We start from the raw sequence: 11975 nt of genomic DNA, 5'->3' as shown, positions 1-11975 counted from the left end.
TTGACCTTTTAGATTGAGCATGACCCCAGAATGCCAGCGTACATCGCCACCCAAGGACCACTCTCCCATACCATCTCTGACTTTTGGCAGGTCAGTGTGTGAGTGTGTGTGCGTGTGTGTGTGTGAGTGTGCATGTGTGCGTTTGTGCGTGTGTGTGTGTGTGTGTGCGTTTGTGTGTGTGTGTGTGTGTGTGTGTGTAAGAGAAATAGAACTTCCAAGAAGTAATTTTAGGTACCAACTGCTGATTTTATTTGGACCCAGGAAGTCATTCACTATGTATGTGCATTACAGCTCAATTTTCATGGAGACGCAAGCATAACTTAGTGATATGACAGTGGCATACTTCTAATTTTGTAGAGTGCTCTTCCCCATTATTTCCACCTTTTTCAACCCTCAGAGGAAAAAAAAAATGAATGTGTCTGCACTAATGTGGAGCATTTGGCGAACATTGCACTAATATTACTGCTTTTTAGAACCAGTCAGGTGTTTCTTCTGCGAAGTGAATTCATTAGGAAAATATCACTGCACTGAGACACCAATACACACTTGTGCTGCATCTCAAATGGTAAATTAAATGATACGGTATAAATTATATAAGGAATAACAAATGAAGAAAAGCTGAAATGCAACGAGGAGTTTGTTTATGGTGACAGTATGCGTAACTAGGCAACAACGTTCTCTTCCATTACATGACGTCTTAATATGTCCCAGTACTTGCATACTCTTTTGATACACACTCACAACTATGCACTTTTTCTTCACAAACAGACTTTTAGTCCATAGTATAAGTAGTAGAACTGAGACATAGTAGCACTGGCCTGTAAAAGGGAATTAAAGAATCACAGGTGCTGATTTGAGTGGATATCACAGCAGCACTCCTAGTTACACCTCTTGAGAAATTATTCACACCCAGCTACTTTTTACAGCTGTGCTTTACAGCTCAGGGGTCGAGATATTATGAGGGTTGGGGGAGGTGGGACTGACGCTCATAATTAAGCACTTGACCCCTCTCCAAGAATGTAAAGACAGGACCGAGGGTTCTTAAAATTGCACATGCAGAATAATTCATATAAATAATAATAATAATAATAACAAACTAAAATATTTCCCCATGGTAGAAAGACATATGTAAGGGCTCTTGAAGGGCGCAGTAGAAAAGCATTCACCTTATTGTTGAGAGATCTCTAGTTTGAATCCCGTCAGTTACAGCAATACTAGCCAATCATGGACATCTGTTTATGTATGTGTAAGAAGGTAGATAGCACTTTCCTCCAGTGTGTTATTCTGGCTGATGGAGGGGAATTTGGCAGGTGGCCAAATTGGGGAAAATAGACGCATGTAATACACTTCTTTCACACCTGGAGTAAGTGAGTGATATAATTCAAACACTTTGCAAAGCCCTCTGTCCTCAAGAATTTCCCATGTCGAAAAAACCTAAAGGAACATCTATACCTCTGATTATTATAAAGACACTGGAGACTCCTTCCATAAATGTCTCCTTCACCATATTAACAATTACATCTGTTCACCATACAAGTCCCTACGAATGAGCTATTACCATACCAAATTCAACACATGTTTTAATCAGTACCTTCGGATTTGCCCTAATCGACACGTTCTGACCAAACCGATGTGAGAATTCATGGATGAGTTCTCATAATGCTGCTCATCGCTGCAAGTGATAATCTTATCCAAAGACCTATGTGGTTAATGTAAGAGTCAGTGCAGAGTCAGTACTATCTTAGGCATTCTTTCCTTTCCTCATCGGTATGAACTGACTACATTTAGGCGATATTTTTCTCTCTAGAACTTCATCGTACATGAAGTACTGACCAAGAAATGATGAGGAGAAGTCGCTGAAATGGAGCACAGAGTGATTGCTACTGAACAACATCATGCTGCTCATTGTGGCAGTGAATATATGAATATATGAATATATAATGTGTTATGAAGTATAAAGGGAAGAGAGGGTTACCTAACAGGGAGAATGAGGCATGTGAGAAATAGAGCTTCAAATTATGTGCATTCTTCAGCATTTTTCAGCACGAAAATGGAACACGACAAACACGTAGCTCCCAACTAACACACGCTGTCAGCTGATTTAGCAAGCAGGAGAATATGAAAGTGTTATGGAAAGTAGACAGCATACTGACTTTACTGGTGACTATTTTTTTTTTTTTTTTTTAAATAAATACAGAATATGTGATTGGAATAGGATTATGCTCTGTTTTTCGGTCTGCATGATGTTTCACATAGTTTTACATAACACTAATTCTATTTACGTAATCGGTAATAGCATTTGTGTTTTGCCATTACATTAAACAAACAAGACATTAATTAGTCCCAGACTTCCTTTCACTGAAAAACTGCCAAACCCCAGAATGTTTTTAATTCTCACTCTTCTCTTCATGCTGTTAGCACCCGTACCAATGGTTATGAAATACGCACAACACCACCATCTTGCGCCTTATTTTGCTGTTCCTATAAATAGGGCCTCATTATGGAGTTACATTTGTGCCTAAACTAAACAAATATAAATATACCATTTCGCAAACAAACACAATGTACTTTGCAAAGGAAAACTCGACTCTCAAACAAACAGAGTGTGATTTTCTCACAAATGCAGCTAAGCAACTGCCTCATTACATTACGCATTACATTACACCACAGTGGAGTACAGTAGTATATGTAGATACAGCTTTCAATCGTACACATACAACACATATAATCCCAAGCAATTGTATATGAATAAACAGTGACAGTACTGCCAAGAACTAGAAGAAAAAAAGGAAAAGATGGGTAACATGCATATATATTGCATGTGTTGCATGGGTAGATTTTTTTTTTTTTTTTACAGGATTCTAAAATTTGGTATGTATATACCTATATGGCAACAACCAAGTTTTCCTCCACTGAATGTTATCAATAAGAGACATCCGATAAAATCTTCCTCTTGGGGCAGTTGAGGTTCGAGATTGGGATAATTGGTGCATGAACTTGTTAATGTCATAGAATAAAACGTGAAAATATCTTGAGCTTGTGTTAATCACAGACGTTATTTCAGAATTAAATAATAATTTAAAAAAAATTATTTACTGCACACTATTGCGGTGTAACATTATGCTGTGTTGTAATGCTTCTCCCAGGAAACTAGTGTAAATTGACCGATAGCGCCATCTGTTGGCTTGAAAGAGGAAGTTGCTTAGCTGCATTTGTGAGAAAATCGCTTTCTGTTTGTTTGAGAGTCGAGTTTTCCTTTGCAAAAAAGGAGTTGTGTTTGTTTGCAAAATTAGTTTACATTTACAGGCATTTGGCAAACACCCTTATCCAGAGTGAATTACATTTATCTCATTTATACATCTGAGCAGTTGAGGGCCTTGCTTAGGGGCCCAACAGTGACGCCGCTGGGATTTGAACTCATGATCTTCCGATCAGTAGTCCAACGTCTTAACCATTAAGCTACCACTGCCCCACAGTTTACGCACAAATGTAACTCCATACCCCCATTTTGTTTTATTTTGTATATTTACACTAGGAGCAATAATGGACTAGATAGTGTATCAGGGTAAATTGATGATGTTCAGATGGAATAATTGCTTTGATGTATGTTCAGTGTCTATTCAAGCAGGAAGGTTGAGTGATGTGTGTTTGTGTGTTCTTTACTGTAGATGGTCTGGGAGAACGGATGTACTGTGATTGTGATGATGACCGCTCTTGTTGAGGATGGAGAGAAGCAGTGTGACCGCTACTGGCCTGATGAAGGCTCATCCCTCTACCACATCTATGAGGTCTGTGTTTATGTTTGTCCTATGACTTTCGAAATCTGGGTAAACATCTTGATTGTTATACTAACTTGTTTTTTTTTTCCGTAAAATTGTAAGCTGACTGTAAATGTCACATCATGCAGGTGAACCTGGTGTCGGAGCACATCTGGTGCAATGACTTCCTGGTACGGAGCTTCTACCTGAAAAACGTGCAGACGCAGGAGACACGCACTCTCACCCAATTCCACTTTCTGAGCTGGCCTGCGCAGGGTATACCATCCTCCACACGCCCTCTGCAGGACTTCCGCAGGTATTGCACACACACATTTATACCCCATTTGCAGCAAACATTATCCCCATTGCCGTTAGCCCTCATGTTCGCTATTCTGTTTTCATTGTCAGTTGCATCATCTAGACATCATTCTTTCTATGTCCTTATTTGTCTTGTACTCTCTCTTCCACCATCTGTCTTTTATCTTCTCACTTATCTCTGCATCTCTCTGCTTCCTGTCTCTCTCTCTCACTCACTCTCTCTCGCTCTCTCTGTCTCTCGCTCTTTCTTTCTCTCCATGTGCGATGGAGCGCAGCGGAGCCCGTGGTATTGCACAGCTGTCTGTGTCATTTTTGTGGTTTGCAGCTAGTAATCTGACTCCAGTTGCATAGTCACAAAAATGAGCACGGACAGGTGTGGCTGCAGCAAGAGCAACGCTGATGGTACGCTCCATCGCCTCAAAGCCTCCTCCTCATCTGTCCCATCTCTCTGTCTCACACCCTTTCTCTCCCTTTTCTTGTTCTGAACTATCAGTTTGTGTATATCTTTCTGTTGAAGTACCCCTACATGCACAAACGGAATTTTTCAATGGTGAACCCCTTTTAGATGGAGGATTCTGATTATATACATTGGTCCGTTTTTAAACACAGCACTGAACGCACATTTTTCTGCACATTTTCCATTAAATACTTCCGTTAAAAGTTTTGACAGGATTGGCTACTGTTACATAAGTTGCTTAGAATACGTTGATGCAAACAGAGACTCAGATACTGAGATCCAAGCTAGGTGAACTAGTTTACAAAGAATTAGCTGGCTACAGCTATACAACATCATCGAGCAGTTATCAAGCTGCGTACGAACATATTTATTTGTAAATACGAGTGTTTACACAGGAAATTTGGTATTCATGAAAATCCCGATCAATTCGGAAAAAGGTTCGTATCCTACTCGTGCTCCTGAGTGTGGGTAAATTCATGCATAAGAATACTAACTAATGTAAGTCTCGATTGATCGTCCTCAAATCATTTCATTTGCATGGATTACTGCACTCTTATATACGGAATATTCTGTTACATTTAAATTGCTTATTTTTTTATCACGTTTACAGCATTTAGCAGAAGCCCTTATTCAGTGAGACTTCTAGAAGTGCTTTGGAGTCTCTATCAAAAACACATCCTCATGCTAGTTTTGTAGGTCAGGGACTAATAATACAATCAAGACAATGTTATGAAAACCAGTCATTTTATTTTACTGTCATTAATTAAAGAATATAAAAAAAGAAAGAAAGTCGAGCCAACACGGACACATACACCGATCAGCCATAACATTAAAGCCACTTGCCTAATATTGTGCAAGTCTCCTTGTGCTGCCAAAAATGCTCTGACCCATGGACTCCACAAGATCTCTGCAAGGTGTGCTGTGGTATCTGGCACCAAGATGTTAGCAGCAGATCCTTTAAGTCCTGTAAGTTGCGAGGTGGGGCCTCCATGGATTGGACATCCCACAGATGCTCGATCTGATTGAAAACAAAACCTTGAACTCTTTGTCGTGTTCCTCAAACCATTCCTGAACAATTTTTGCATTGTCCTACTGAAAGAGGCCACTGCCAGCAATGTTTAGGTAGGTGGTACAGTACATGTCAAAGTAACATCCACATGAATACCAGGACCCAATGTTTCCCAGCAGAACACTGCCCAGAGCATCACACTTCCTCCACCAGCTTGCCTTCTTCCCATAGTGCATCCTGGTGCCATCTCTTAACCAGGTAAGCGACACACACGCACCCGGCCATCCACATGATGTAAAAGAAAATGTGATTCATCAGACCTGGCCACCTTCTTCCATTGCTCCCTGGTCCAGTTCTGATGTAGGTGCTTTGGGCGGTGCACAGGGGTCAGCATGGGCATATGCAGCTCCATACACAGCAAGCTGTAATGCACTGTGTGTTCTGACATCTTTCTATCATAGACAGCATTAACTGTTTCAGCAATTTGTGCTACAGTAGCTCTTCTGTTGGATCGGACCAGAAGGACTAGCCTTTGCACCCCATATGCATCAGTGAGCCTTGGGCAACCATGACTCTGTCGCCGGTTCACCGGTTGTCCTACCTTTGACCACTTTTGGTAGGTACTAACCACTGCATACCGGGAACACCTCACAAGACCTGCCATTTTGGAGATTCTCTGAGTCCGCCATCTAGCCATCACAATTTGGCCCTCGTCAAAGTCACTCAGATCCTTGCGCCTGCCCATTCTTGCTGCTTCCAACACATCAAGTTTGAGAACTGACTGTTCACATGCTGTCTAATGTATCCCACCCCTTGACAGGTGCCACTGATGAGTGTATATTAAGAAAACATTCAATTCAATACAAATATATTAAGACAAATAAATTACTCACTTATGACAAAAAATGCCGCCACATAAACAGGCTGGCCCCAGATTTATTTTGGTTTGCCTGTAGTTCGGATTCTGATACATCACACCTGATATGCAGATATCACCACTTCAGCCTCTGCATTCCACACACAGTTGTGTGGAAATTGTAATAGTGAAAGCATGTAGCAATACAAAAGTAATAAAAAATAAAAGTAATAGCACATCATCACCAAGCAAGTGGGGGAAAGGGTTGGGGTCGGGATGGCACAGCATATAACATGATACTATAATATTTATGATGTTACCAAATTGCATAATGAATATTCATAAATGGTTGCATTAATATATAATTGCAAATGTGTAATGCTGTCTCTAGGCTATTTTAATAGTTTTTTGCTCATTAAAAAAAAAAAAAAAAACACATTAAATGACATGCTTGGGGTACTTTAATGTCTGTCTGGTCATCCTTTCTCTTAGTATGTATATGAATATCCTTACTGTTTGATCATGGGTCCTGTTTACCTTTTGGAACTTTACTGAACTGAAATGTAATTTCTTAACCGTGACATGGATGTGAATACTGGATGGTGTATTGCTCCTTAATGGACGGGCATTTTTCTCCTCTATTTTGTGTCCCTCTGCCTTTTTCTCATAGGAAAGTAAATAAATGCTACCGAGGACGCTCCTGCCCAATTATTGTCCATTGCAGGTACAGTGTTTCAAAGCAAATGCTTACATACCCAACATCCGCTAAAACCATATTTTTGTTCTGTCAAAAATCATCTGTTGCTATGAGCAATTTGTCAGCCCTTCACCCCTTGCCTGCCTCGAAAAGGACAACGCTAAGGTCCCACCTGACTAGATATATTTTGGGTGGTATCATAGCAATGGCATCTTAGTTTGGATATATATATATATAAAAAAGTGTACACGTAACAGTAAAACACGTTAAAATGGCAGGTTTTTGTTCTGTGAAAAAAAATGAAACTAAGTTAAATCATGTCAGAATCTTTTTCACCTTTATTGTGAAATTGCAACATATAAATATCAAGTGACAAACACCTAGAAATGTTTTTTTGGGGGAAAAAAAAAGATAAACTGAAAACTTCCAATGCCCGGCTTGCTTAAGTATGAACACCCTTTTATAATTGGGAATGTGGAGAATGTTCAGAATCAATACCATACAAACTCATGTTAAATACTAATCAGTATACATCTGTCATCAATTAAGGTGACTGATTAACCCCAAATAAAGCACAGCTGTTCCTATAGGATTTTCCTAACATCATGGTAACATCCAACTGTAACAGCCATGGCACACAATTATTGAAAAATATCAATCAGGAGAGGGTTACAAAACAAATCCCAAGGCATTGGATATCCCATGGAACACTGTAAAGACAATAATCAACAAGTGGAGGAAATATGGCACGGCAGTGATGCTACTAAGAACAGGACGTCCTAAAATTGATGAGAAGATCGGGAGAAAAGTGGTCAGGGAGGCTCTCAAGAGTCCTACAGCAATATTAAAAGAATTGCAGCAATTTCTGGCAAGTACAAGTTGTTCCCTACATGTGACAACAATCTCTTGAATTCTTCATGTATCTGAGCTATGGGGTAAGGTGGCGAGACTGAAACAGTTAGAAACTACCGCTCATCTTTTGGCTTAGTGGTTAGCACGTACGCCTCACACCTCCAGGGTCGGGGGTTCGATTCCCACCGTGGCCCTGTGTGTGTGGAGTTTGCATGTTCTCCCTGTGCTGCGGGGGTTTCCTCCGGGTACTCCGGTTTCCTCCCCCAGTCCAAAGACATTCATGGTAGGCTGATTGGCATGTCCAAAGTGTCCGTAGTGTATGAATGAGTGTGTGAATGTGTATGTGATTGTGCCCTGCGATGGATTGGCACCCTGTCCAGGGTGTACCCCGCCTTGAGCCCGATGCTCCCTGGGATAGGCTCCAGGTTTCCCCGTGACCCTGAAGGAAGGATAAGCGGTATAGAAGATGGATGGATGGATGGATGGACTGCTGCTCCTGATGTATTTGTACCACATGCCAGTAGTTGGTGTACCTGATAAAAGAGCCTCTGAACATAGGTATAAGCTAGGTGTACCTCATAAAGTGGCAACTGAGTGCATATACAAAATGTATAAAACAGCACATGCTGTTATATAAAACTAATCAATGACACAGGGTGGTGTGATGTGAAAAGCAGCGTTACGTTAGATGATAATTTTGATTAAAAAAACCAAACATGTCCTCATAAAAAACTTCACCGTATTAACAGTAATATATATACGATTTCCAGTCCGTTTGTGTGGAACTTTGACCATACTGTGTAAGATGTTACTATAAAAATGATAACGTCTTAGAATGAGTGCATTAATATAAACCTTACAACCGATACAACTGTCAGAGCTGCTGTTGTAGAAAATGAATCAACATTTTCTGACCAATCAGAATCAAGCATTTAACAGCGCAGTGGTATAATTTTATCTTTTGTTCTGTACCATATTGTAAATAGGTATTGTCTGGAATTTTATTATGACTGTACTCCCTTTTTTTTTTTGTAGTGATGGTACAGGCCGGACTGGAACATACATCTTGATTGACATGGTTCTGAACCGTATGGCAAAAGGTGGATTCTTGGCTACTTACATTTTTATTCATACATACCATTTCATCTATAATATACTCATTTAACTTAAAAAAAAAAAAACACCCAGTCATTTGCTTATATATTAAGTGTCTTAGTAATGGCGCAGTTGGCCAATCATGTATTTGATACTCTTCTAATTCAGAATTGAAAATTAGGGTTTAGTCTTGCTTGGTCTGTCATCCCCTATCTTCCTTTCTCTTTGTCTATTGTAAAGGATAACCTTTTTAGGTCTGTTAGTATTCCGGGAAATGCTGTGTCTGAAATATGTGTTGTTTTTGTGGTTTAGGGGTGAAGGAAATAGATATCGCTGCAACCCTGGAGCACATTCGTGACCAGAGACCGGGAATGGTGCGCACAAAGGTAACACAAAGCAAGAAGTTAGGCTTTTGATAGTGTATGGTTACAATTATGAGTACAATCTTCTTGACCTTCTTGATGACCACAATCATCTAGCAGATTTTTAAGATCTTCTGAAAAACTAAGAAGGACAGAGCTTTTTCAGTTGCTGCCCCTTGTTTATGGAATCAATTGCCACTGGACATCCGCCTTGCACACTCTGTGATCATTTTTAAAGAGGCTGAAAGCGTATCTCTTCTCCCAGGCGTTTTAATCTAATTTTTACTATTGTCTGTCTCTATTTGGTTTTATTCTGTTTTCTATTTAACTTTTTCTTACCCTGTTCAGCACATTGGTCAGCTTTGCTGTGTTTAAATGTTCTATATAAATATAATTTACTTACTTACTTACTTACAATCAGAAAGTACATTGTTAATATTATGCTATGCTAGAATAGATCAAAATAATAGACAAAAAAATATTCTTTCTAGGTTCTTAATATGTGCCTCTCAAAATATAGCAGAAGATTTTGGAAAATAAATACAAACAGGCAACCTTGTTTCGATTGCCTATCCTAGTATTTTCCGTAACCGAAATTATGTGTTGCTTCTGTTTTTACCAAATACTTTATTTCTGAAAATCGTGACATTGGGCTGTGTCACTTTGAATCCTTTCCATTCCGAAAAGGGTGGAAAGGTTATAGGGTTACCATCACCCAAAACATTCATGTACAAAATATTGTTCGTTATATTGATAGACAATGGAGAAAGGCACAGAAATGCCTAGAATAAAATCAGATTTTATAGAATGATATAATGAAAACTGGAAATTCTACACCCTCCCTTTTTCCTACATGCCCTTCATTTGCATATTGTAACATGATTGGCTCTTATATTTTATGACACAGTAACACTTGTCAGTCACATGCAATACTAACTCAGATATTCCAAAGAGATTTTCATGTAGGGAATGAAAATGCAGTTTGACCAGTCTGTACACAGAAATTAATCTAAAGGATACGATCATAAAAATGTTTTATAAAGGTTGGCGTTACTAAAAAGAAATACTGAATGTAGGCAAAATGTAGCCGGCATTGCTGTTTGATTGACGCGTGCATTTTTGCGTAGATGCTGAGCAGTGCTTTTGTCTCTCCTCAGGACCAGTTTGAGTTTGCCCTGACTGCTGTGGCTGAAGAAGTCAATGCCATTCTTAAAGCTCTTCCCCAGTGAGACCTAAGCCTGAAAATCATACAATCCATACAGAATACATTCATGCATGAGCAACAACTACCTTATCTTCACGTGTCTAAACCTGCAGCCATTCCACTCCAGCATGTATACGTACGTGCACACACACCTGTACAACCAGCCTGTCTCCTTTCCTGAACGTAGAGAATCACGATACATCATCTCATCTTCAGTTCTTTGACCATACAGAATATCACACAGACAGCTTATTTTAGGAAATTAAACCTGGACCTTCCAGATCACACCTCATCATTTGTCTTGGTATTAAAAATTGAATGGAACAGAATTGAGTAATCATGTTCCTTGTATTTGCTCTGCTTCCGTTTCTTCTCTCGTAACCATAGTGATAGCTTTGTCCCGATGTCACCCCAGCAGTGCTCTGAGTGTTTTTCCCAGGATTCTCTTGTCTCCAGTTGCATTAGTGAATGAGAGGATGAGTGGTTTAGGGACCTCAGGCTGAGATGCAATCTGTCCAAACTCTGTCTGATGGGTTAATGTGGTTTGAAGGATATTGGTTCCCACTGAACGTGACTGAATGTTCTCGCTTTGTTCTTCTGTCTCTCTTGATTGTAATTGTTCTTTTCTTCTTGCATTCCAGCATTTAAAAAAGTATAAAAAATAAACAACGTATCTAAGAAATATATATTAATTTTGTATTTTGTGGTGAGAAATAAAACAGTTTTGTGAAGTGATGCAGCAGCATCAAGTGTACATGTCGTTTTTGCTGTATTCCAACGGGAAGTGTCGGTGTCAAAGGAATTAAAAACAGTCACAGTGTATAGAAAATATGTGCAGAATATACGTACAGTGCTGTGAAAAAGTATTTGCCCCATCCTGATTTCTTCTGTTTTTGTGTACATCTCATACTAAATAGTTTTAGATCTTCAGACGAAAGACAACATAAAAGAAAAGCAACCTGAGTAAACAAACAGTAACGTTTTTATTTATTTATCTTTATTTATTATCCAACACCTCTCACCAAAGTGAAAAACTAATTGCCCCCTTAAACTTAAAATCTGCTTGTGCCACCTTCAGCAGCAATAACTGCAACCAAATATTTCTGATAACTGGAGCTCTTTCTCTTACTTCTAGGACTAGGACTTAATCATATGCTTTGGATCATTGTCTTTCTGTATAATCCAGTTGTGCTCGAGTTTCAACTTTCGGACTGAAGACCGGACATTCTCCTTTAAGATTTTCTGGTAGAGAGCAGAATTCATGTTTCCCTCTATTATTGCAAGTTGCCCAGGCCCTGAATCAGCAAAGCATCCCCACACCATCACACTTCCACCACCATGCTTGACCGTAGGTATGATGTCCTTTT

The 11975-nt window shown here is 39.4% G+C and overlaps 1 protein-coding gene across 1 annotated transcript in view; it reads left to right on the top strand.

Annotated features, from left to right (window-relative positions):
• ptprnb (protein tyrosine phosphatase receptor type Nb) overlaps positions 1-11353 on the top strand; it is a 28666-nt gene extending 17313 nt beyond the window's left edge. Inside the window, exons 17-23 of the mRNA XM_053638043.1 lie at positions 13-90; positions 3669-3788; positions 3908-4074; positions 7069-7122; positions 8983-9047; positions 9355-9428; positions 10562-11353. Coding sequence (XP_053494018.1) covers positions 13-90; positions 3669-3788; positions 3908-4074; positions 7069-7122; positions 8983-9047; positions 9355-9428; positions 10562-10633 — 630 coding nt within the window. The 3' untranslated portion in view covers positions 10634-11353. The remainder of the gene's footprint in view (positions 1-12; positions 91-3668; positions 3789-3907; positions 4075-7068; positions 7123-8982; positions 9048-9354; positions 9429-10561) is intronic.
• Positions 11354-11975: the final 622 nt, after the last annotated feature.

This window comes from Ictalurus furcatus, chromosome 12 (genome assembly GCF_023375685.1).
Source record: "Ictalurus furcatus strain D&B chromosome 12, Billie_1.0, whole genome shotgun sequence".
Taxonomy (NCBI): Eukaryota; Metazoa; Chordata; class Actinopteri; order Siluriformes; family Ictaluridae; genus Ictalurus; species Ictalurus furcatus.
The sequence above is the reverse complement of the archived record's forward strand: the minus strand, read 5'-3'. Positions and strand labels throughout refer to the sequence as shown.